The 26,636-nt window shown below is 42.5% G+C and overlaps 2 protein-coding genes across 2 annotated transcripts; both read left to right on the forward strand.

The window, feature by feature from the left end:
- The first annotated feature begins 958 nt into the window (after nucleotides 1–958).
- On the forward strand, nucleotides 959–19,967 carry LOC117443503 (lactadherin-like). Its single transcript, XM_034079442.2, has 10 exons — nucleotides 959–1,164; nucleotides 5,670–5,795; nucleotides 5,886–6,017; nucleotides 16,152–16,265; nucleotides 16,618–16,799; nucleotides 16,879–17,034; nucleotides 17,130–17,274; nucleotides 17,918–18,120; nucleotides 18,207–18,362; nucleotides 19,038–19,967. Exons 1-10 carry the CDS (start codon nucleotides 1,089–1,091, stop codon nucleotides 19,179–19,181), a joined length of 1,434 nt encoding a protein of 477 aa, XP_033935333.1. The 5' UTR covers nucleotides 959–1,088; the 3' UTR covers nucleotides 19,182–19,967.
- A 1,285-nt stretch (nucleotides 19,968–21,252) lies between these two features.
- LOC117466278 (hyaluronan and proteoglycan link protein 3-like) lies at nucleotides 21,253–25,319 on the forward strand. The gene is made up of 6 exons (XM_034109434.2): nucleotides 21,253–21,518; nucleotides 22,819–22,935; nucleotides 23,045–23,267; nucleotides 23,364–23,509; nucleotides 24,019–24,321; nucleotides 24,627–25,319. The coding sequence occupies exons 2-6, from the start codon at nucleotides 22,824–22,826 to the stop codon at nucleotides 24,920–24,922; spliced, it is 1,080 nt and encodes a 359-aa protein (XP_033965325.1). The 5' UTR covers nucleotides 21,253–21,518; nucleotides 22,819–22,823; the 3' UTR covers nucleotides 24,923–25,319.
- The last annotated feature ends 1,317 nt before the right edge of the window (nucleotides 25,320–26,636 follow it).

Below are 26,636 nucleotides of genomic sequence, written 5' to 3' on the forward strand. Positions count from 1 at the left end.
TTGAACATTACAGACTGAAGCTCATCGCTAACTTTTATAAGATAAGATAAGATAAGATAAGATGGACTTTATTTATCCCGTGGGGAAATTCAGGCGTTTAAAGCAGCAACAGAGTGAGAGTGAAAAACAGCCTGCAGATTCATAAGAGGATAATACAATTACAAATAACATGTTTCATTATACTGTATTATACTGTTGATTAATAAGATATGATTAATGAATCCACGTGTCTAGCAGTACATTTCTAGCCATACACTGTATTGTTTTACCAGGACAAACTCCAGAAGGCGTTGCAATTACAACATCCACCTGATGGCGACAGACTTTAACACATTATTTTATGAAGTTTTTACCCCATTGATTTGCAATTCATGTAACGGTAAAATAACGTCGAGTAATGCTTAGGTTTCAACCAAACAAACGTTCTAATTATAAAGCAAATGTTACATTAATAATGTTATCTCGACAATTAAAGGCCATGTGATAACAATATTCGACAACATGACTTAAATGTGCCTATGTTAACCTCTCGGAAACCTTTCTGCCAAAAAATCCAAGATGAGAGTATACTTACTCTTATTGGAAACAACATGGATTTGACCTTTAAAGCTTTATCATACATATAATTAATTGTGGGATAGTTATTGTCTTCCACCTTATATTTTGCTATGTATCCCAAGTTATTGCATGTAGCTTAAGGTGTGATAGTAATACATAATAATACGTAGGCTAAATTGAACTTGCAACACATGTTTTTGTTGGAAGAATGAGCAAAAATGCCAAGCAGCACGTCAAACAAAAGGTAACAAAATGCCACAATGTTAAACATAGGCTCAGCATTAATTAATATTCCAGGAAGCGTCCACTGTTTCCATCTGTTTACTGGCCTGGCTCTGCACTCTCCGCCCATTTAGCGTCACATGTCCTTAACTCGGGTATTATCGAAAAATCCCGGCTCCCTCATTCATCACTTCGTCCTTCCTTTATATTCCAGTCGCGATTTCTTTTTTCTTACAGCACTTAAAGGCAGCGCCGCGTCGCCCCGAACAAACGATCCTGCGAAACAAACAAAGTGAGAGTAAACAAATATGAAACGTCCCGGATATGTTATAACAGCGACTTTGACAACATTAACTCTTCTACTTTGTCTGTGTTCAGTCAGAGGTAAGTCCTTTTTAAACCAACGACATCGTTTTAATCGCATTCATACACAACTCCTCCTGTTGTTTATGGTTGGGTTCGTATAACAGCAGTCTTCAGTCACTTTTTGAATAGAAGACTTTGGTACATAACTATGTCAACTACTCTTAACCTATTTCTTCTTTCTGTTTTCAATTTTGATGTTTGTCATTCATTAGTTAATATGTATTTTAGAGTCGTTCAATTGTACAGTTTGTTCCACATCATATCAAATCCATTACCAAATGATATGAAATGACCTCAGGTTTTAGGAAAATATGCAGGGGAAAGCAGTCAACATTTAAGTTGTAAGTCTTTCATACAATAATGTGTGATTAAAAGTGAGACTTATCTTGTATTTAATAAATAAATTAAGATATATTTTACAAGGTGATAATGTTGCGAGAGGCACGTTTGTAAAAAAAATATCACTTGCAGTGATGAAATAAAGTAGGCTTTTTCCCCTATATTTGACTTGAGTAATTCTTTTTTATGCAGATTTATTCGTCTACTACTAAAAATTGCACTTAAAAGCTTTAGGGAATTATCAGATGAGGCTACAATTTCTCAGACCCTTAACAAGTGTATTATCTACAGATGAGTTTATTTGTAATGTTCTAAACACTGAAAGATGATTTGTTCCGTTTCAGGTTGAGAACATTCTCATACTTCTTAAGTTGAAATAGCCATTTAAAAAAACATTTCTGATCAGCTGAAGAATGTATTATCACAAAGCTGTAAGGGTAATGCTTCAAACATAAGATGGTCTTATATAATATGATGCATTGCTGTAGTTTAAACTTATCACAACCATAAACATAGACAGCAGCAAATGCAAAATGCAACATACATATTAATGCAGGACTAATATTAATCCAACAAACATTATTGTCAAACTTTGCCCATGTTTCATTTCAGTGCACACTAAATGTAGCATATCAATGACGTGCATCCTTTTAATGAAGGTAGGTTATAAATGCAGGACTTTCACAGGGTGGTTATCAGTACTTAACTTTAAGTGTATCTCCAGGTGTTCCCCCCCTGTAAACAATAGTTTTGTATATTACATTTTCATGAAATATTTTCCCCGACGAAGCTCACAGTTTGTGTACATTCAGGGGTATGTGCCTCTCTAATGACCCGCCTGTCAGGTGTGCTGTGTGTCCTCAGCCACCTGCGAGCTTCTGCACTGTCATGTTGTGTAACTCTCAGTCCTCAAAGAGCTGCAAGCAACAGTGCAACGTGCTAATCCTGCAAGCTCTTAATCCTGCACGTGGACATGTTTTGTTGTCAGTTGTCAGAATTATGTTCACTATCTACGCAATAGAAAACATTAACTGCTCTCATAAAGATACCATTCTTGTAAAAATATCAGAAAAAGACAAAAAATACATTCAAACATTTATAGGGCACCTTTTTGAGTTTTTTCAAATGATCAATAACCAATTTTATAAAACCACATAATATTAATGTTAACTTACATTATTACACATCTTACTCAATTCTGATTGGTCAATTTGGACAATTCATAGGTTGCTAAAAATAGCTAACACACCGCTGCTAAAACATGACCGTTGCTAAGGAGGATCAAGGTAAATACGTTTGTTTGTCAAAATGCTCTGACTTGTTCTCATGCTGAACCATGTCTGCCCAGTTCTTAGACGTTTAACAACTCGGAAATATGTTTATAGTATGGTGATGACTCTGCTTGGCATCTACGGACTCAATGTGCTGGTTAAAAAAAACACACTCACAGATTATTAGTTAAGGCTTTGTAACTTTGACAGCTCCAGTGTGACTCGTAACTCTATGCCCTACCACTCCCACTGGAGGTCAAGGCCATAATTTTCCTAATCCAGCCAGGGTCTGTGACTCAGCACATTGGGCTGAGGTGGCAGCAGCAGCAGCAGCAGCTGTGTTGTTACAGACGCTCAGCCAGACAGAGGAAACGCATCCTCTTTTCCCTTCCCAGTACACATTCTGATGGTAAAACTCTGAGCCTGTGATCTGACAGTGGGACAAATATCCCTCGGCTTGTTTTTTTTTTAACGTTATAACTAATATTAATAGAAGCACCTTACCAATGGGATTCTGTATTTTGAAATCTAGACATAGTATACTTGGGACTTAAAGTTAGGATATCTGAGGCTCTGCTGCTTCAGTCTAAAGCCCCTGTCACACTGTCCCGAAATTGACACCCGATGGACACACAATAAAGGAAATGTTCAAATTCGGCTGTGATCGTAGCAACATCGGGCCATTCGTGAGGGCATCTAAGCCATCGTATGGCCGCCGGTGGAGTTTCTCAGGCTCCGGCAGCAACTTCGTGAGCGGCAACTTCGTAAGGCACTCGTGAGGGCATCTTGTCAAATCGTGTCATCTTCGTGTTATCATCGGTGCATTCACCCTCACTCTGATCGGGGCGAATGCCCGATGGCACCGAGGATAACAAGATGCCCTCACGATGGCCTTACGAAGGGCAAAATTGACACACAAATTCAACACGAAAATGAACCTTCGCAAGGTCCTTCGGCAATTTTTTGGCATGCCAAAGATTTTGCCACCGCTCACGAAGTTGCTGCCGGAGCCTGAGAAACTCCACCAGCGATCATACGATGGCTTAAGATTCCCTCACGAATGGCCCGATGTTGCTACGATCACAGCCGAATTTGAACATTTCCTTTATCGTGTGTCCATCGGGTTGTTTTATTTCACAACAAAATCATGTAAATATATTATGTAAATAACCCAATTTGTGTTCTGTGAAACTAAAAAGGATATAATATATTATTTTGAAGGACAGTTGACAGGAAATTGTTGTTGTTATGGAAACAACATTACGGAGAAAACGTAATATTTTCTACATATAAAGACGGATAAAGTAAAGAACAAAGTCTGAAGATATCAGTACAGTATCATAGTACTGTAACATAATTGTTTTTGGTACTTTTCATTGCAGTTGTATCGAAGATGGCCCCGAACCACACACGAAGGCAACATTTACATTACATTTAAGACATACAACTGCAATGAAAGTACCAAAAACAATTATGTTACAGTACTATGATACTGTACTGATATCTTCAGACTTTGTTCTTTACTTTATCCGTCTTTATATGTAGAAAATATTACGTTTTCTCCGTAATGTTGTTTCCATAACAACAACAATTTCCTGTCAACTGTCCTTCAAAATAATATATTATATCCTTTTTAGTTTCACAGAACACAAATTGGGTTATTTACATAATATATTTACATGATTTTGTTGTGCAATAAAACAACCAGATGGACACACGATAAAGGAAATGTTCAAATTCGGCTGTGATCGTAGCAACATCGGGCCGTTCGTGAGGGCATTTTATGCCTTCGTATGACCGCCGGCGGAGTTTCTCAGGCTCCGGCAGCAACTTCGTGAGCGGAGGCAAAATCTTTGGCATGCCAAAAAATTGCCGAAGGTTCATTTTCGTGTTGAATTCGTGTGTCAATTTTGCCCTTCGTAAGGCCATCGTGAGGGCATCTTGTTATCCTCGGTGCCATCGGGCATTCGCCCCGATCAGAGTGAATGTGAATGCACCGATGATAACACGAAGATGACACGATTTGACAAGATGCCCTCACGAGTGCCTTACGAAGTTGCCGCTCACGAAGTTGCTGCCGGAGCCTGAGAAACTCCACCGGCGGCCATACGATGGCTTAGATGCCCTCACGAATGGCCCGATGTTGCTACGATCACAGCCGAATTTGAACATTTCCTTTATTGTGTGTCCATCGGGTGTCAATTTCGGGACAGTGTGACAGGGCCTTTAATGAAAACATCTAATTAAAATGAACTTGAGCAATTAATATACAAATATCAATAATGCTTCAAATAAAAAATGTCAAAGACATTCAAAAACAATTATTACTTATTATAACTTATACAAATGTAAACACTAAGAAACGTTCAGTACAAGGATCGTTTATCTCGGTGTATGACAACAATACAAAAAAAATGCAGCTAATATAATAATTGAAATCTATCTCTTGGTAAGTCGCCCAACTTTATGCAAGGCAACACTAAATCCCTAGAGAGCATGTTTGAACAAATGTTATTGAATGTTTCTGTGATGGTACATTTACATTTTGCCCCAATACAAATGATTTGTTTCACTTAAAATAAAGATCTAAATTCATTCATTTTGCCAGAGTGACTTGTGACAACCTTCAGGAGTGTGAGCTTTTTCGGTTCAGCCCTGATTTAAACCCGTGGGTTTAAAAGGTAACAGCGATAGCATAACAGGATCAGGAGGCTAAAAGTGTGAATCTAAACAACAAGATGTTGTAGCGGCTCAACACTCTGCTTTATTATAGCTACTGGCAGGAATGTGTGTTTCTGGAGTCCAAGGCAACATTTGAAATACACCACTCTAAATGTGAAAAGCATAAGCAGTAACTGTTGTAGGACAGAGTTTTATTTAAAATGTAACTCCCTGTTTTTCTCATTACCTCAGGTGACTTCTGTGAGGTGAATGTTTGTCTCAATGGAGGAACGTGCGTGACCGGGATAGGAGAGGATCCTTTCATCTGCATCTGTGACGATGGCTTCGCTGGAGACACCTGCAACCTGACAGAGACAGGCACGGCTAACTGGAATATTTTGGAATAAAAGCAATGCTCATTCAGACACCTTATTCTATTTATAACTGATTATCTCCTTCTTCTCTCAGGACCCTGCAGTCCAAACCCCTGTAAGAACGATGGGTCGTGCAATATAATCACTCCCACCAGACGAGGAGACGTTTTTAACGAGTACGTCTGCAAGTGCCAGCCTGGCTTCGAGGGTGCGCACTGCCAGATCAGTAAGTTACTTCTGATCGGATTAGTGAGTCTGAGCTGCTAACACTGTGCACTAACATACAACTACACAACATAAATACATTCAAATTGCTCTCTGAGTTGCAATGTATTTATCCAATACATTTGGAAAGCTTTTATTTAACCATTAAGGGGTGACATGAAGGGTTTATTTTTCAATGAAGATTGTAAGGTTCAAATGATTTCTCATTGGATAATAAGACTTGTGGATTCTAAAGAAAAAAGAAGACAAACAAGGGAAAGTAGATGATAGTATAGCTGTGTGAGCTCCACGTTCAGCAGACGTTTCTTAAAGTGTGAACACATGAGGATTTTCCATCCTGTCATAGCATCAGTAGTGAAAGACTTGTCAGTTCAGCAGTCCCATGAAAGGGCCTCATTCAGCAGGTTGTGTGGTCATTCTGTTTGGCTAAATAGTAAAAGGCCACTCAAGTCTCTTAGCATGCAGACGCCTTCCACCCAGGTTCATCTGTTTGTGCTCAAGCTTGACCAAATCAGATGGAGAACATGATAACAGTGATTCCCATCACATCCTCTTAATACATGATTTAGACACATTTAGGGAGCTTAGGGTCATTATTGGAAGAGTGGCTTTAGAATAAGAAAAGGAAGGAAATAGAGGATTGTTTTCTCCATGTGTTAATGTGATTATCTGAACTCTGGCCAAGATTTGGAATGAAAAACAACTCTGAGCTTTGTGTGAATGACATCTGAAAGAAAAACACGTAGAATGAAAAGTAGTTGTGCTCGGAAGAATACGTTCAGTACTTTAATTCATGCTATCACTGAAGAGGCATTTTTTGTGAATGAACAGTTCACCTCAAAGCCTACAGTCTGACCACCAATTGTAGTCTTCCTGCAGCCTGGCCGTCGACTCCCAAACTATTTCTAATTTTGTTTCAGTCAGACGTCATTGGCTTGTGTTGGGGGTGGAACCTGTCCCATAAACTATGTACAGGAAATGCACAAACATTCATAGTAAAACTAGGGTATGATTTAAAAGGTATTCCAAAGGTTAAAAAGGCTAAATTAATTTGAATATGGAAATATTTTCAATTTGTTTTGCTAGAAACAGTAGAAACAATCAGAACAATTTCAAATTTGGCATGAATGTCAACAGTGTTGCTAAAACATGGAAAGTAATCCCAGTTTAAATCGGGAAGGCTACTTCCAGTCCTTTCTTTTGGGAGCAACGCCTGTTTATCCGTGTTATAAGCTGCCTGTTTGTCACAGCCATGTGTTTGTAGTGACCAATCCTCTTGGTGGTTACAGGAAACAGAATTAAACTGACCCATGTGGCGTTAAGTCAACTTGTCAGCTACTTCAGGTCTGAAGTCTGGTCGAGTTCCTTAATGTGAGGGGATATCACAAGTAACATAACATGTGGAGTTTTATTCCAAAATATTAAAAGATAAATGTGTGAAAGCACAGAAGTGTGAAGGCTTAAGGTAAATACTCAAGCACTCAGCGGAGCACACATTTAGCGCTTTGGTAATAGCATAAAGATCACTCATGTTCAACAGGTGGTACTTTTCCCTCATGAAATTGAAGCATGGCACTGCATTACATTAGAAATGACTTGAAACTATAGGTTACGTACGTAACCCCAGGTCTCAGAGTAACATGAAGTGAGATGTCTCACTATGGGATGCGCCTCATCGCGGAGCAAACAGAAGCATCAATCTCATTACGCCAATCCTGATTGGCTGGTGATCTTGACGTCAACGTCAGGGGAATTCACCCCCTATAAGTAGCCTGCGCCACGACGCATGCGTCATTCAAAATAAGCACCTCTTTTCGCTTCACCATAGCAAGGAGGGCCGTCTGGTGAGACATCTCACTTCATGTTACTCTGACAACTGGGATTACGTAAGTAACCTATAGTTCTCATTCATAACACTCCGTTCGATGTCTCACTATGGGATATTGTAGCTCCCGTATTGCCAGACGAGCTTATCTCGAAGATCACCGATCAACCAGAATTTAACAGGTGGAGTCCCGACTCAACAAGGTGCCCAGCACTGCTCGGGCCACGCTTGGAGCGGAGACGTCCAGCTTGTAAAAGCGGAGAAAAGTGAGCGGCGAAGACCAGCTCGCCGCTGCACAGATATCCTGGATGGAAACACCCTTGAACAAAGCCCATGATGTAGCCAGGCCCCGAGTCGAGTGAGCCCGCAGACCCGAAGGTGCTTGCAGATTCTGACTCGTATAGGCCAAAGCAATTGCCTCCACGATCCAGTGGGAGAGCCGTTGCTTAGTAACAGGCTTACCCTTGTGAGGATTAGCCCAGGACACGAAGAGTTGGTCATTAAGACGAAGCTCTTTTGATCTGTCCATATATGTGTGTAAAGCCCGGACTGGACACAACAGATCCTGTTGCTGCTCCCCGGAGGAAACCAGCGGCGGAGGAAATGCCTCAATGTCAATTGGGGTACACGAACCAACCACCTTTGGTGTAAAGGCAGGGTTGGGCTTCAACAACACTCTCGTTTGCCCTGGGGCGAACTGAGTGCATGAGGGATGTACAGACAGTGCATGGATATCGCTGACCCGCTTGGCGGATGCCAGGGCCAGTAACAGCCCTGTCTTGAGTGACAGATGTTTCATGTCAGCTCCTTCCAGGGGTTCAAATGGGGTCATTCTGAGCCCATTTAAAACCACTGCCAGGTCCCATAAGGGCACCAGTGACCTGGAGACAGGGAGGAGCCTGCGAGTTCCCTTCATAAAACGGCAAACCAAAGGATGTTGGCTAGCCGTCTTACCCTCAAAGCCCACATGGCATGCAGCAATAGCAGCCAGGTACACCTTGATCGTGGAGAAAGCTCTGTGTTTATCGATCAAGTCCTGTAGAAATGATAAAATCACCCCGACAGGACATTGAAAAGAGATGTGTCCTTCTTGAAGGCACCACTCCTCAAACACCCTCCACTTACAGTCGTAAAGAGACCTGGTGGAGGAAGCTCTCGCACTCTGAATAGTGTTTATCACCTTCTGAGGGAGTCCCACTGTATTCAGATTGTACCACTCACGGGTCAGGCCCATAGTGCCCCGCGCTCTGGGCGACAATCTGTCCCTGCGTGGTGGGGGCTGCCATGGCTGCCCGCACAACAGCTGATATATCTCCGCCAGCCCGTACGTTGCGGGCTAGGGCGGAAACATCAGAGTAAGTGTGTGGCGTTGCTCCTTCACTCTGTCCAGAGTTGGGGGTAACAGAGCCAGGGGTGGGAACACGCACAGAGGACCCGGAGGTCGATCGTGTACGAGTGTGTACGAGTGTGTCCCCGCCTAACAGTGCGTTTAAATCGTGCATTAAAGAGAACAGCTGTCATTGAGCATTTTCTCCCCTTGCGAACAGACTTAACGCGGCTCCGCCGTAACGCACCCACAGCGGACTCACGATCCTTGGATGTGGAGTCCAGTCTGCATAGAGTGGTGCACCTCTGGACAGTAGTTCTGTCCCGAGGTGCATAACTCCCGGTACCTGTGTCGCTCTCAGAGAGAGGAGACGTCTGCCGCTCCAAGGGATCAGTTTGTGTGCCAGTGTGTGTGACTGGAGACAACGCAACCTCCCTTGGCGGTTCATACACGATATCGTGTTGTCTGTCCTCACGAGGACATGGTGTCCTCTGAGAGAAGGCAGGAAGCGTTTTAGGGTGCGGAACACCGCTAAAAGCTCCGGGTAGTTTACGTGTGCCCGCTGGAGGTCTCTGCTCTAGGGACCTCTCACCAGGTGACCTTCGTAAATACCCTATCAGCCTGTCTGACCTGCGTCCGTGGTGTCCACCTTCCGTGAAAAGACAGCACCCGTAGGCGCGTCCCGCACTAGAAAAGTCGGGTGTAGTGCCACTACGCATTACATAATAACTAGGGCTGTCAGTCGATTAAAATATTTAATCGCGATTAATCGCATGATTGTCCATAGTTAATCGCGATTAATCGCAAATTAATCGCACATTTTTTATCTGTTCTAAATGTACCTTAGAGGAATATTTTTCAAGTTTTTAATACTCTTATCAACATATGAGTGGACAAATATGCTTTATGCTAATGTTTATTATCATTTGAACATTACAAATATTCTCATGAATATTAAACACAACAACCTGGAACCTCTCATACAATACAAATGGTGTGTGTGTGTGTGTGTGTGTGTGTGTGTGTGTGTGTGTGTGTGTGTGTGTGTGTGTGTGTGTGTGTGTGTGTGTGTGTGTGTGTGTGTGTGTGTGTGTGTGTGTGTGTGTGTGTGTGTGTGTGTGTGTGTGTGTGTGTGTGTGTGTGTGTGTGTGTGTGTGTGTGTGTGTGTGTGTGTGTGTGTGTGTGTGTGTGTGTGTGTGTGTGTGTGTGTGTGTGTGATCGTTGGAGCTATGTGCAACTCAAGGCATATGCTCGAACGGGAGCTGCCTGTACGCTGCAATCATGTTGCTGCAATCATGAGTGTGCTGACTTCTCCTACAATGTCCCGCTGTCTGCTTCCTGCATCAAGTCAAGTGCTCGGCGCAGTTGTGTGGATAGAGCGCTCCTCTGTTTTCATTAAAACAGCTCTTTATATCCGTTAGCGCAGCTAGCTAGCACCAGATGCTAACAACAACAATAGCCGCGTTAATGCACGTAAGGTCTCTCTCTTGCTCGCTCGGACCACACGTACACACACCCTCCCGGTCCTCCCGATGGCCAGTCGGTGAGCGTGGAAGTGTGGTCTGCCACAAGCGGGCGGCAGGAGCGGGGCTGTCAGCAGCATCAGTTTGTAGATGGTATTTTAAACTCGATGCGCTCTGAAACTACGGGGCGGCCGAGGAAAAAAAATACACATGCGTTAATCGCGTTAAAATAATTAGTGGCGTTAATTTTTGTTTGCGTTAACGCGTTATTAACGCGTTAACTTGACAGCCCTAATAATAACCAATACGGGGTTTAGTTTTATTATGAGACCCATGTTGAGCGGGTGCTTTACGAGGACATTTTTCCCCGTAATCTGACTCCGCTCGGTGGGAATTATAGATAAAACCATTCTTTCTAGGAGAGAGAGAACCTCTCTCTCCAGAATATGGGTTGACTCTCTCTGGGTTTGTGAAAACAGATAAAGTATAACTGTTTTGAGAAGCCCAGGCAGGTGTCGTGAGTATCTCCTGCTGTATGCTCCTTAGAGCCAGCTGAGATGTCACGCTTACGGCTCTGGCCGGCACTGAGCATGCGCGTGACGGTGGAGCCTTCAGGGACCCGTCAGTAATCCGCCTCTTGAGAGATGCCGTAGCTGCTCTCAAAAGGGGAAGAATTGGCGGGCTGTTTATTGGTTTTATTGATTTTCTATTCATTTTTTTTTAGCTGCGCCCTCGGCCTGAAGCCTGGATGCGTCAGCGGCAAATGTTTAATGACAGAGTGATCAACCAGTGTGTGACATGTGTTTGTGCAGACTTGATGATGGTGTTTAGGCATCTCTCAAGGCAGCGGGAACACATTCACGGAGAAGAGAAGGGGGGGCTATCAGGCCGCTCGCTTTTTCTTCCTCGACTGCTGGTCGAAAGTCTGGGTTGGCTGCGCCTGGGCTGCAGCCGGAACCGGAGACTTTCTAGGCCAACTCGCCTTCGTCTCCTGCCTGGGCTGGGGACTCGGGCGGGCTGCGACCTCTGCTGTTTCGGTATTTTAAACCGAGCAGGGTTCGGGGCAGCTTGGGCGAAGGGTTGCCGCTGTGAAGGCAGCGGCTGGACCCTTCGAGGGAGGCAGAGGTGGAGGGCCTCGTCTTCCTTCTTTTTCGACTCGCATCTCCTCTGCATGGAGGCGAGAGCGGAGCCGAAAATCCCCTCGGGAACGATGGGCATGTCAAGCACATCCTCCTTTTCCCGGTCTGGGAGGTTGGTGAGGTTGAGCCATCTAGCTCTTTCCTGCACCACCATAATCCCCATTGCCTTGCCCGTGGCCTGGACGGCGCAGCGTTGGACACGGAGACAAATGTCTGTGACCGCAGCTATCTCGTCCAGAGTGGCCGGTCCAGGATTGCTCGACAGATCCTCACAGAGCTCCGCTTGGCATGCAGTTAGCAGTGAGGAAACGTTCAGAGCCCTGGCGGACAGCGCTGCGGCTCTGTAGGACCGTTCAGTCATGGTCGACTGGAATCGGTCCGCCTTTGCTGGCAGTGTGGGGTTCCTGCTTGGTGACGGGCCCATCCTTGGTAGGAGGTGGGTTGCCACCAGCGGTTCCATAGGCGGTATGCGGAGCAGGCCGAGCCTCTCCATACCGTCACAGTCTAGGGAGGAGGCACCCTGGATTGGGGCCTTGTTGCTAAAGGGCCGGTCTCTCCACGAGACCGACACCTCATCCAACATCTCCGGGAAGACCGGAAGGAGTTGCCTCTTCGTCCTCGTTGTTTGGGGAAAATGTTTCCCCTCGTAACGGGACCTGGAGGTCTCCTTGGCCATTTCGGGCCATGGGATGTCTAGCCTGGACGCAGTGCGCTGACACACGGCCTGCAGGTCCATGCTTAGACAGGGCGAAGCTGGTGTGCTATCGCCCGGGAGAGCAGCCATCGCTCCCGGCTTTGCAGCCTGAGCTGATGACATGAAGATGTCGTCTTCTTGCTCATCCGAATCAGACAGGAGGAACTCAGAGGCATCCTCTTCGTCCTCCATGTAATCCAATTCTAGGACATCCTCCGGGGGTGAAACCATGGTGAGGTCCAGCCGGGAGCCCCAGCTTGGTAGAGCGTGGGGCCCCGTTCCTGCGTCTCTTGCCGCCACCGGGTCCCGGCCTGATATGGCGCGGGAATCCGGTTCCGCGGCTGCCGCTGTTGATGAGCCCCAGACTGTAATGGTGAGGGGCTCAGTCTCTGCGGCGGACGCCCCCGCGTCTTGATTGCCAGCCGGCAAATCAATGGACATGAGGGGATCCTGTCCCGACAAGCTAGCTTGTCGTGCTAACCGTCGGCGGAGGCTCTTCATGGTGAAGCGGGCACAATGCCCGCACGAGCCGGGGTTGTCAATAGCCTCCTGGGCGTGTTCCAGCCCGAGGCAGGACGAGCAGACCTGGTGTGAGTCTGTGCCTGATACCTTCAACCCGCAGCCACAGAGTCGAGCCTCCAAGTCCCTGACTCCTCTGGTGTGAGGGAGAGAGGCGTCCATCTCGTTCGCCGCGTGGCGTGGAGAGGACCCGCTCGTAACAGGTACGTCGAGAAAAAAGTGTTACCAACCTGTCTTTAATCCGGAGAAAAAAGGACGGTGTGGGTCTTTTCTCTCAAAGAATATTACCTGGTGTGGTAATATCCTTTTCTCTCCGTGAGAAGAGAAAAGAAAAAAGCGTCCTCGCTACCGTGGTGTCGGCAGTGAGGGAAAAAACAAGCTAGCAACGGGTGTGTTGCTAGCTTGAAAATCAAAACCTTACCTTAATTCCAGAGGAAGAATGGCGGGGTTGATTATTTATAATACTAACTGGTGTGTTAGTACTATAGCAGGGGTGGGGAACCTCCGGCCTCCGGGCCGTATACGGCCCGCGAGACAATTTGGTACGGCCCTCGAGGTAATTTATAAACACATGCAAAAAATGAAAGAAATCTAGACCGCAAAAAAATTAAACAAGTGAGTCAGGGTCCTTGAACACAACACGAGCCTAACGTGTCATCACGTGGTATATGTCTCGACTGACAGGGGTGCAGTTCTGACGGAGCACACCAGAACGCCACTCCAGCACTTCAGAAATTGCAGTACCGATAAGTCCATACACATGCCGCAGTTTCTGCGTGTCTGTGTCTTTAGTTGTAAGCCCAGTGGCGATTTGCTCATCTGTCATACTGATCAGACAGTCAACAACTGTGTTGTTATCATTAGCATCTGGTTAGCTAGCTATGCTAACGAATATAAGAAGCTTTTTCTACAACCAGTGAGGTAAAGGCACATCTTTATATGATCATTAAGTTATAAAAAAAAACAAGAGAATAAAGTAAACAGGTATAAAATACTATATGACAGTTATTAATAAAGAAGAATACAGTTTGAAAGGGGAGTGATTTGTCAAATATCCATAAAGTAAAAGAAAATCTGCTTACAGTTGTGTTTGGGTGTTGAGAGATGTGTCCATAGATCTCCTAATGTTGCTCTCAAAGTGCACCAGATTGATGCTTTTAACTTCAACATTTAAAAAAAAATCTTCCCAGGGGAGCATGCCCCCCAGACCCCCCTAGAGGAGGTTAGGTCCCCCCCACTTAAATCATGTTCACATGGATAGGAAACTAAATACATTTGCACACATCTTGTGTTCATATCTTTCTGTTTTGGTGGTCACGCCACACCCTGCACGTGCCTGCATACGCGAGTCATGGTGAGATATCTGGATTAAGAGGTTGCTTTTTCTTTGCACAGAATGAAATGAATGGGCTGTGATTTTAGTTTTTTTTAAGCAGAGGTCAATAACTTGTACGGCCCTCTGAGGATATTGTAAAAATTGAAATGGCCCTTGAGAGGAAAAAGGTTCCCCACCCCTGTACTATAGTCTTCTTGCGAAGCAGAAAGAGTAGCCGGCTAACGCCCGTCGACCGCAGTTAGCTTTGGGTTCAGTCTGTGGACTGTTTAGCTAGCCCGGCTACCATTAGAGATGTGCTCTGAAGCGAGAAGAGGTGTTTGAATGACGCATAAATCGTGGCGCAGGCTACTTATAGGGGGTGATTTCCCCTGACGTTGACGTCAAGATCACCAGCCAATCAGGATTGGCGTAATGAGATTGATGCTTCTGTTTGCTCCGCGATGAGGCGCATCCCATAGTGAGACATCGAACGGATTGTTATGAATGAGAACTGAGGAGCTGAAGTAAGGGTTTTTCTCAAAAGTACACGCCAAAGGAGCTTGAATTGTATGTGTTTTCAAGTGGATCAGCTCAGAAAGTGAGCAACAGGGCGTGGAGATGCAGACGGTGACCTGCTTGCACTGATGACTGTCTAAATGCATAGGGTAGGTTTCAGGAAACGTAATAAACGTACAAACATCCAATCAAAACCAATAATTCCCTGTGAGAACTATGGTTTTTGACCAGATCATGCAAAGACTATCATTACCAAAGGATGTAAACACATTTCCTCCAGTAAAAACGCACTGTTGATTCTTTCTCTGATCAGCTGGTGTTCTGTCCCTCAGGGAAACCCAACTGTGTGTAGGAAAATAACATTGTATTTGTTGGTCTACCATCTGAACATTGTTGAATTCAAATGTCTCTAACCATTTGGTTAAGCACCCTGCTAAGGAAATATTTTAGTTTTTTCTAAATGTAATAAGAAGAGTATAATGCTGCTGTCCCGATGAATGTTTGCATCTGTCCTACTCAGCTAAATAAACCATGTAGACAAGCTGAGCAAGCATGCCACCTTGTGGAGGTTTTTCAGTTTTACGTGTGCAGTGTTCAAAGGCTGATACAGGAAGTGGCCACATGTTTTGTTGTCATGGTTACAGTGGAGTAAAACATTTTTATTTTACAGATGGTAAACAAAGTACATTTTAAGCTCTGTTTTTGGGTTTGTCCTTTGTGAATATCAGAACTGAGTTTTGTTGTTGTTCACAGTTTAGTTTCAGGGCATACAGAGAACAACAGCTCCATTTATACATTTCAATTTCCATTCAGCTGCATACACATCTAAATAAGGAATATAGTAATTGTAGATTGGTAAGGCAAAACTATAATAATAATAATTATAAAAATAAAAACTGATAATAAATTGAAGGGAACATCAATGAATAATAACAAAATATATACATTTATGTACATCACATTACAACTGAATACAACCTTTGAAATCTCTGTCTGTTCACATTCATTGAGTCATGACCCCAACAACACAACACTTTCACCCATGAACAGCTGTGGTCTTTAAACGTGGTTGCCAGGATTGTCCCATCTCCTCAATGTTGCATTTCTGTCATCGTGTTCGATTAAAGAGAAACAACTTGTCACCAACTGCGTGTTAGAGACACAGTGAGGCTATTGTGGCCCTCCTCTACCTGCCTCAGTCTCCCTCTGTTCTGTCTTTCCCAGTCTCTTTGTGAGCAGGTGTGCGTCACATCTCTAACAATCGCCTTATTTGATGAAGATAAAGTTAATTTGAGGAGTTGAAAATAATAAAGCAATTTGTTTTTGTTCTTTTTCAGATGTGAACGACTGTGCAAACCAGCCCTGTAAGAATGGAGGGAAATGTCGAGATCTCGATGGAGACTACACCTGCCAGTGCCCCTCACCGTATGTTGGGAAGCAGTGCCAGCTACGTATGTTCAAAAACTACACATCATTTTAAAGTCCTTTATCAGATACCTGTATCCTCATGTCGCTTGCTTGCCCTTAGAAAAACGTTTTAAGCCTTTTCAAAAACAACAGATTTTCACTGATTTGCCAAAATTGAAATAAATACCATTTGTGAGTTGTATATATTATAACTTAATTTTTTTGTTGTTGATGTTTTTAAATGTAAAATACCAAATAATGCACCTGACGTTTGTTAGCACCACAATCACAGTTAACAAAGAGGTTGCACTGTTAATTAATTAAATGTGATTTAAACTGTAGAGTGGGTGTAGTAACTATTACAGCCTTGATAATATTTGAATGGCTCTGTCCCAGGTTGCACTTCTTTACTCGGGATGGAGGGTGGATCAATCGTGGAGTCCCAGATTTCAGCCTCCTCTGTGCACTACGGCATTATGGGTCTTCAGCGATGGGGCCCGGATCTGGCTCGACTCAACAACCAAGGCATCGTCAACGCCTGGACGTCAGCCGCCCATGACAGGAACCCCTGGATCGAGGTGGGACGAGTGAACACTTTAAAACATGAGGCTTGTGAATGAAAGCTGTGCAGCTGACTTGCTAACTTGTTTACAACAGATCGATATGCAGAAGAAGATGCGTCTGACGGGCATCATCACTCAGGGAGCCAGTCGCATGGGCACGTCAGAGTACATCAAGGCCTTCAAGGTGGCAAGCAGCTTTGATGGGAACCTTTATATTACTCACAGAGCTGATGGCCAACGGAGGGACAAGGTTAGAGGCATTCTCTTGTGATACACGGGTTATTTACAATGTTTACCAGCTGAAAACGTCCCTTTAGCTAACTTGGCTATTTTCTGTGTCCATAGGTATTCATTGGCAATGCAGATAACGACAGCACAAAGACCAACCTCTTTGACCCTCCTATCGTAGCCCAGTACATCCGCATCATCCCTGTGGTGTGCCGCAGGGCCTGCACGCTGCGCATGGAGCTGGTGGGCTGTGAACTCAATGGTAAACACACAGAAACATGCCCTTTGCAATTCTAATGCAACACAGCATATGAAAAACTTGGCAGATAACAATGGAGATGGAAAAAACGAATGTGATGTTAAAGAAAAAGAGCGGATGGATGACCGTAAGTTCAACCCATGTCTGGCCTCTGTGAACTGAAAGATGTATAAATCCCTGAAGTGAGGAAAGGCTATTGTTTAGCTTTTCCTAAACTGCCTCTTGTTTGACTGTCTTTATCTGTGAAAATGATGACAGACAGTATTTTCTGGGTAAACCTCACTGTGCAACAATCAAAGCAGCAATGCCAAGTTGGCTTGCATAGAGAGAAAAACACATTTCTGTTTTCTCCACCTCCATTATTTTGTCCTTCTTTGAACAGGTAAAACATTTACAGAGAAACATTGTGAGTGTTTGTACAGTGTGCTTGCATTCTTCTACTTTCTTCGCCACATTCTATTCCTTCTTCTTGGTGATTCGCGGGTGTATAAAATGATTTCAGTCTTATTCTCCTGAATTTTTCAAATTGTATTTAAACGGTGAACTTAATTTCTATGGGTGTATTCATCTTTTTTTCTTTCCTCTTTCCCTTTCTGTCGCTTTGGTTTCCACTCCCTCCGTCTTTCCGTCTGCTTTTGATTCACAGTTCATTCAAACACGGTAGGTTGCTCAGAGCCCCTGGGAATGAAGTCCCGCCTCATCTCAGACGGGCAGCTAACGGCCTCCAGCTCTTACCGCACGTGGGGCATCGATACCTTCACTTGGCACCCTCAGTTTGCCCGGCTTGATAAGCAGGGAAAGACCAACGCCTGGTCTCCTGCACACAACAACCGCTCAGAGTGGATCCAGGTAAGGGAAAACCTCAGCATTAAAATGTGATTATTGGATAAGGGTGTCCTTTAAAGCAAGTAGTATAACAGTTGTTCCCTCACCAGGTCGATCTGGAGAAGACATCGCGTCTCACAGGCATCATCACTCAGGGGGCAAAGGACTTTGGAGTGGTGCAGTTTGTGTCAATGTTTAAAGTAGCTTACAGTAACGATGGAGAGTTTTGGAGTACAGTGAAGGAGGAGAAAACTGACTCTGATAAGGTGAACCCCTCAAATGTATTGACTTGATACCGGATACTGTATGCATGTCTTTGTAAATTAGTCAATGCAGATATTTTTTGAAAAGGTTCTTAGATTGTTTAATCATTGAAATATCTCCTTCTGAAGTGTTTCTGTCATAAACCATATCTCTTAAAGTCATACACAAACTTTACAGTTTGTGTTAAATAAGTCCAATATGTCAGCCTCCCTTCTGTCCTCTCTTTCTCTTTATACAAACATATCTTTTTGCTGAACGAGTAGAACCATGGCTTCTTTTTTTGGGAGGACTAGAATATTTGTAGCTACAATAGCAGGACCAAGATGATCCAACTTTCTTTTCTTTTTTTCGGTCGTAAGGTTGCAGTATGGTTTACAATCCATTCCATTGGATTTCAAATAAAATCAAATCAAGTTTTATTTATATAGCACATTTATAAACGATTTTTGGTCGAGCCAAAGTGCTGTACATATAATAAAAATAGCCTACAGTAGAGACACTTTACAGCAAATACAACAGCACAGATTGTTCAGAATATCAGTATGAGAAAAACGACACCCTCTATCCTTATTAACTTATGTTCTCTTTTTCTGAATTGTCACATTTAACAGAACATGCTTTGCAATAACATCCACACAATACATCATTATTTTGTTTTACTTGTCATTCCTTTGCAGCTTTTCCAAGGCAACATCGACAACAACACCCACAAGAAGAATCTGTTCGAGCCTCCGTTCTACGCCCGATACGTGCGCGTGGTCCCCTGGGAGTGGCATGAGCGCATCACTCTGCGGGTGGAGCTGCTCGGCTGCGATGATTAAAAACTCACTTATTATGTAACAGTGCTGAGGAATGAGAGGAATGGATCTCAAACACAATCATTTGTCCTGTACTCCCTTGGGCTTCTCTGAACAACGATCCTGGACTGTAACACTTGTAGCACTTTTTGACTAGTGACCTTTTTATGTTTTATTTAATAACATTGTTTGACATTGCTCACTGAGAAACGTCTACAAAGTACAACTGATTCAATTGTAATAGCTTTGGATAATAACTAAATGAGCTATTAGTGTTTATTATTTGTTTTCTCTAATAATTGTAATGCATTTTAGGTTCTTTTAAGCCTGTAGACATGATAATAGGGCTCTTCACCTCATCCAGCTGAGTGCAACATTGCTCTGTCCTTCCTTTGCTGTCCAACACTACATTTTAGTTTTAACATTCTGCAGAGGGCCGATAACAAACATCCTCACAAGCACACCCACTGCAGCTCACTTTGGCCGACTTTGTAGCACGATAGCAACTATAATGACGCAGGGCCTGTGCAATATAGAGTATATAGCATTTTCAACTATCCTGGAAGAGATAGTAAAAACCTTTTTTAAATATCGATCTTCAGTACCCCAATCTGTCCATCATGCAACATCATTTTTTTCACATTTTAGCAATTTCATTCTAATTGAATCATGTTTACAACATTGTGAAATATGTAGACATTTGTATAGAAAATATACATTGTTTTACATTCTTTTTGTATTAATATTATTCATTGTTGGTCTTTAAATGATACCATGTATTAAATAAAAATAATTGTTTTTCACACAACATTTCTTTGTCAAGCAGCTGATATCTTGAATGTCACCGGTTACATAAGCCTTTATTTCCCACTGCTTGTTATAACAGTCCTGCTTGGTCTGACAATGTCAGAGTGGGTGTAAGTGGCAGATTTCTGCATGAACAGACTGGTCAGTGAGGCCAGAGAGGACACAAAGGAGCATTTAGGAAGCTTCTCTGCATTGTTCAGATGTTGATATCATCAAAAAGACATATTTTGTGTCCAATCATTGCCCAAAGCTAACATGAAAGGAAGATACAGGATATTTTATTATTTAAGCAGAATCAAAAAGCAAACATTTTGAGGAAATCATATGCCATCAGTCGCATCCTGCTTTCTTGCACCACACTAAGCTGTTGTGAGTCTTCTCCATTTTGGACTACTGGGCTTTTGCCTGCTGTCTACTAGAGTAATTACACCCTTAGACACTCGTCTCCCTGCTAATCTCACAGCCCTGGTATTTTTGGCCCCTGGCAAAGTCTATGATATAAATGAGGTGGAAGACGGAGCATTTCAAACACATCTGTCCACACTGTGTATGCCATTCCTTATATGCGTGGGAGTGTATTTATGTAACATAGCAGGGTTTCCTATAAAAGATCACAGTGCTTCGAGGTAAAAAAAGGTCAGCCAACAGCTGGGCTGATGAAGGGAACCCCTCTCGACATCTGCTTTCAGAAGGTTTAAATGGGAAGCAATGGAGTTTTCTCCCAAGATACTCCTACACAAACAGCTGCAAAACATGAGACTATTTATTAAGGAGGGTTTACTATAATTAAAATAAAAGTGATACTCCCACTTGTGTTTGTGGTAGCAGGACACAAATAACTCATACTGGAAAGTCAATCACGTAGTGCACTTAACCTGTTTTGTAGTATAAAATGTTATCACTTTTGATATTAACTGTCGCCCTAAAAACTGAATGGTTTGGTAGAACAAGATTGTGTTTGAAATTGGAAATCGATCAACCTTTTTCAGATAAATAATTTCCTTTTTAAATATTTGAATGTAGCTATTTTTGCAAACAAGTTTGGAAAATGTAATAGTAAGTCAATTTTGTACAATATATTTTAGATTGCTAAATATAATGCAAAAAGCAACATTTGTTCCTATTTGACATCAGTCGAAAAACAATACATTTAAAACACTGATGGATGGGGAGTTCTCTATAGCCTACCTGACATCCTGTCCTCCCTCACTCACAGGTTAGAGAAACGCACACCGGTAAGTTCCCAGTCCTACAGCCTGATAGCGACAGAGCATTACAGCCCTACGTCTCAGTTGGAACACTGAACACTCGTATCATTAACTCACTAAACCTGCACAATATTTGTATTCGACAGAAACTAGAAGAAGCTAATGTATGCCTTTTGTTCGTTGACCACAAACCCATTTGTCGCATCAGACCTTCTGCGACCTCTTGGAGAAACTCACTTGTTCCCAGCAGCAGACTTCTGACTTTTGTGCCACAGTATCAAAGCTTTCCTTTCGACAAGGATTGACACCTCGCAAGCAAAATATCAAGGTGCTTGGGTTCTTTAAGGTAAGTGAGGATAAATCAAAATAAACAAAACGACTGTGTGTCAAACATAGGCTACGTAATCGTTAGGCTCCTAATGAGAGTTCTTAATTTGTTTAATAAGCTTCATTAGCCTATACAACAAAAGATACAGATTATTATTATGACCGAGACATATCTATGCCCATAGCGGTGAGGTTGATTTTTGGACTGTTAGCAGTCAGGCGCGATCACACCCGAGACCATTAATAAATTACCGTTTTGATTACAAAAAAACAATGTTACTTGCAATACTTCTGTGCTTGCTAGCTCATTTCGATGAGAGTTGTGCTAAAAGAAAAAAAGCATAATGAAACTGGATTTTAGTCCACCTTCTATTTTATATTAAAGTTGTTAATACAATGTGCTTGTTATTTAAAAGTCTCGATTTTCTTTCAATAGCTTCGTCACGTGACCAAGTGACTGCAAATCAGTTCAGCATTTTATTATACACTTGACACAACAATTTTATTGGATTTTAATCCAGCTTCTGTTTATATAACTATCTTTTCTGATATATTTCATATCATGTGGCCCAGTGACTCCAACTCCACACAAGCTATTATTACAGCGGACCAATGAGACACATCTCTTTTTTTTTAATTGGATTTGGGTTTATAGTCCACCTTCTTTTCTATATAAATATATTAGTATGGACATTTCAACATTTATTTCCTGAAAAGTTTAATCTTTTTTGTAATACCTTCCATGATATGTGACCTGGGGACACCAGATTCCACAAAAGAGATGTGTCCTATTTGTTTAGTGTGTCATTGTGTAGTGATTTGGAGCCACTTGGTTACATAACTCAAAGCTATTCAAATCTAAATAAAGGATTTTTTCCATTTCATCAGTCAAATGCCCTTAACTTAAATGTTGTAGCCTTCAAACAGACCTTTAAATCGATGTAATTTATTTACTCTGTCATATAAATCAGTTATCAGAAGCAGTATATTGTGGTGCCACAATGCAGACGCATTATTTGTACTGACTACAGTGCACAAAAGTAGTCGAATTCGTCAAATTACATTTTCATAGAAAATAGTCAGAGCTCACTAACAAGGTGTTGTGCTGCCCTCTACTGACAATCTCCTGTAGAAGCATTCAAAGTCAAAAATACAGAAGTCTGTGTGTCAACCGAAAACTCTAGCAAAAACAATGCAAGCATAATTATTCCACTGTGCTTTAAGGGACTTACAAGCCAAGCCAGATTCCTCTCTGCAGGCTTTAGGGTGGCACAGAGACCACTAGTATCAGGATGTGTGTGTTCCTCCTGTCCCCACAGACAGGATGATGATCTGTTGCATCCAAACCCTGCTGTTGTTGGGTGCTCAGCTGGCTCTTTCAATCCCCAACAACTTCTTCTACCATGACTTTCGCAAAGGAAATGGAAACAAAGAAAGTATGCACACAATCAATAAATGATTTTTTGTCAAAATTGTTTTTACATGTGTTCTTTCAGTCCATCCTTTAAACTCCATTCTTGTATGTAATGTCTATATTTCCTATAGTTCACTTCAGTGGTGTGAAGCTCCATGTGGACTCTGCTCAGCCTGCAGTGTTTGCAGCCACAGGGGATAATGTCACGCTGCCATGCAGGTTTTGGTATAAGCCCGAGTTGACCTCACCAAGGGAACCCCGGGTCAAGTGGTCCTGGCAGCCTGCAGCTGGGGGACATGAGACAGACGTGCTGGTGGCTATCGGCTCTCGAAGTCGAAGTTTTGGGGAATTCAGGTTGATAAAAAAATGAATAATGATTATATATTGTTCTCTTATTAGGGACTGTATGATCTTGTTTGTCTTTTAACTCACATTATGTCTCTTGGTCAGGGGTCGTGTGCAGATCAGACAGGATTTCCCAGGAGACGCCGCACTTGTGATGACTAACCTAATGTTAAATGATACAGGCCGTTACCACTGTGAGGTCGTGGACGGACTGGAGGACAAGAGCACTTCAGTTTATTTGGAGTTACGGGGTATATGTACACTGATACACTGCTCTCCATTCTCAAGCGGCAATAAGAGTCCAACAATACTCTTAATTCTATTCAGAGGTCCATTTTTTAAAAGATAGGCAGATGTTTAGAAGAAGACAGGCTTGTTGTAATCTTTGCACTTGATTAATATATTCTATTCTTCTGTACAAAGAGATTTGTTGCAATCTCTTTTTTGTCCCTCCAGGCAAAATTAGGTTTACAGTGGGCAAAAACACAAACATAAAAGAGAACCTGGGCAATTAATGGTAACTGTTACAGCCAACAATGAAGTAAAACATATTATTTTTCCCGTAAAACTATCAAACTATTGTAATAGTAGCTATTATGAAGTGATGCTGAAGATTTTTTGTGGTAGAATGTTGATGAATGTAAAAAAAAAATTCACAGCAGACATTTTTTCATAGACAAACAGGTGTTATATTAACAATAACGAGGTAAAGTGTCCCAGTGAGTAACACTGAAGGCCTCTCATCAATTCCTCCACATAGGTGTGGTGTTTCCCTACCAGCACCCTCGTGGTCACTACCACCTCAGCTTCCTGGCAGCCCAGCAGGCCTGTGAGCAGCAGGCCTCCACACTGGCCACCTTCTCCCAGCTCTTCCAGTCCTGGAAGGAGGGCCTGAACTGGTGCAATGCAGGCTGGCTGGCTGACGGGACCGTCCAGTACCCCATGACCCGGCCCAGAGTGCCCTGCGGAGGGGACGGCCTGGCCCCAGGTGTCCGGAGCTACGGCAGACGGCACCTGCAGCTTCATCGTTATGATGTCTTTTGCTTCTCCTCTACACTCCAAGGTGAGATGGTGTGAAATCTAACAATGTGATAGGTTCAAAATCTGGTTCCAGAGAAGCTCTTTTTCAGAATCTATAACAGAAAAAAAGGATTCAAAATGATTACGAGTGTCTCATCTAAATATTATCTTTATGTGCAGGACAGTTTGAAGTAAATGAGCAGAATTACCTTTATTTTAAGTCAACAGTCTCACTCTTGGACGTCTGCTGTCTAATGTTGGAGGTCTGAAACACAAACACTTTGAACTATCATATCCAGTCTGCAGAGAGTTCTCTTAATAATAACAATACATATGTTTTCTTCAAAGGTAAAGTCTACTATCTGCAACCCTCTCACACGATGAACCTGACGGAGGCCCAGCAGGCGTGCCAGGAGGACGGAGCACAAGTCGCCAAAGTGGGACAGCTGTACGCCGCCTGGAAGCTCTCAGTGCTGGACCGCTGTGACGCAGGCTGGCTGGCTGATGGAAGCGTTCGGTATCCCATCACCAGGCCCCGGAGAAACTGTGGCCCCTCAGAGCCAGGGGTGCGCAGTTTCGGCTTCCCTCCTCCACAGCACAAACACGGGGTCTACTGCTACAAGTCAGGGGATGAATTAATGTAGAACCATTCTCTAATTGGGGGTCAGAAATGCAAAGATGGCACCATTTTCTCGAAAATGTGAATCCTTATGAGCATTCTTGTCATTATAACTGTGTACATTTTGGAAACCTAGGCCTGAGTGTGCAGTGAGGATTAACAGGAGGGAAATAGCAGAACCTTTTTTTTTAGATTAAAGAAAAATATATAACGTATATACCTTTGAGCGCTAATGCCTTGTATTTGTTTGTAGATTATGTTTGTATGGTTTTGAATACGCTTTCAAAATGATTATGAAAAACAGACAACCCATTATTACCACCTTCTTGTCTTGCGTGTAATGCAGTAATTTCCTAGAATGCATGGTTCGAGCTATTTCCGAGTAATGTCTTCACTGTCCTTTGTAAATGCATGTGACAATAAAAACGTTAGTTAGAAGAGAGTTGAGTTCCTCCTATTTCTGTACGTCATCCTCCTCTCCCTCACTTGTACAATTGACAATAAAAGAAATGGAAGAAGCAGATGAGAATCAATCAACTATGATATTCACAGGAGAAACAGAACATAAACCAAAGACAAATTAGAAATATCAAAAAAAGATCACTTGATACTGTAAACATCAACAAGCCATTATAAGTCTGTGTATTTCAAGTAAAAAAAAAAAGTTCTTACAAGACAATGTACTGTCTTGTAAGTTGGTATGTTGGTATAGAAGACAGACATTGAAGCAAGGTATATTTACATTCAAACATTTTCTACACAATATACTCTTTATTTCTATTTCACGTGCCATTACTATGAAGTTGTAATAGTAAGACATATTTTTGCTTTGAGAAATATTGAATATTTAAATAAAAATGTTGCAACTTGTGATGACAATATTAATATTGTTTTCAAAGACAAAGAAATAATTGAAAGCAACATTTGTCACAGCCAGCAGATGGCAGTCACATGTTTGTATGCTTTTGGGTGAACAATAAGAGCAGAACAAAATGTGCAGAAACTATTAAACAATATAAACTCTCTCAGTTACATCACAAATAAACAACCTTTAATGAAAGGTTTACACCACCACATGCGTCATGATCCACCAACACTATCACACGGCCAGATTGAATCAATGGATTTAAAAGATTGTCATGAATTTACTGTGAACAAACTGCAGTCATGCAGAAAATGTGGCATTTATGGTAATACAATCATATTAAATGTGAAGAATGCAGGATGAAAGAAATGTGACTGCTGGAAATCAGAGGTGAAATGTGACGTCCGAACAGGGAGGGGGATGAGAGCGAAGCAGCATAGAGAACACAGAACACACTTCTGTGAGTGTACAACTCACAGAAGTGTGTTCACGTACTCCTCGGTCTCTCAGGTTTATGACACATACGTATGGGGGACAGTGGGATATTTGCCATGTGGCTGGTTTTAGTGTCTCAGGCCTTCATGTCAGGAAACACAATGACAAATGATTTGGTTATAAAATCACTCACGGCTGAGGGTTAACTTAGTCTCAGTGTGAATCTCAGTTAATGTGTTCTGTTCATTAAGCTATGAAAATGATCATACTTACTGCTTTAGCAACCAGAAAGTGCCAAGTTCAAGATTAATGCAATATTGAATTATTAGGAAAGGATACTGTATACTGCCACAACAACTGAAATATGTTGAAAGGAAGTGGATTCGTGCTCTGACCTCCACACCCATGACTGAAAGTGTGTGAGACAATAAAGTTACTT

The sequence above is a fragment of the Pseudochaenichthys georgianus genome, chromosome 3 (assembly GCF_902827115.2).
Source record: "Pseudochaenichthys georgianus chromosome 3, fPseGeo1.2, whole genome shotgun sequence".
NCBI lineage: Eukaryota > Metazoa > Chordata > Actinopteri > Perciformes > Channichthyidae > Pseudochaenichthys > Pseudochaenichthys georgianus.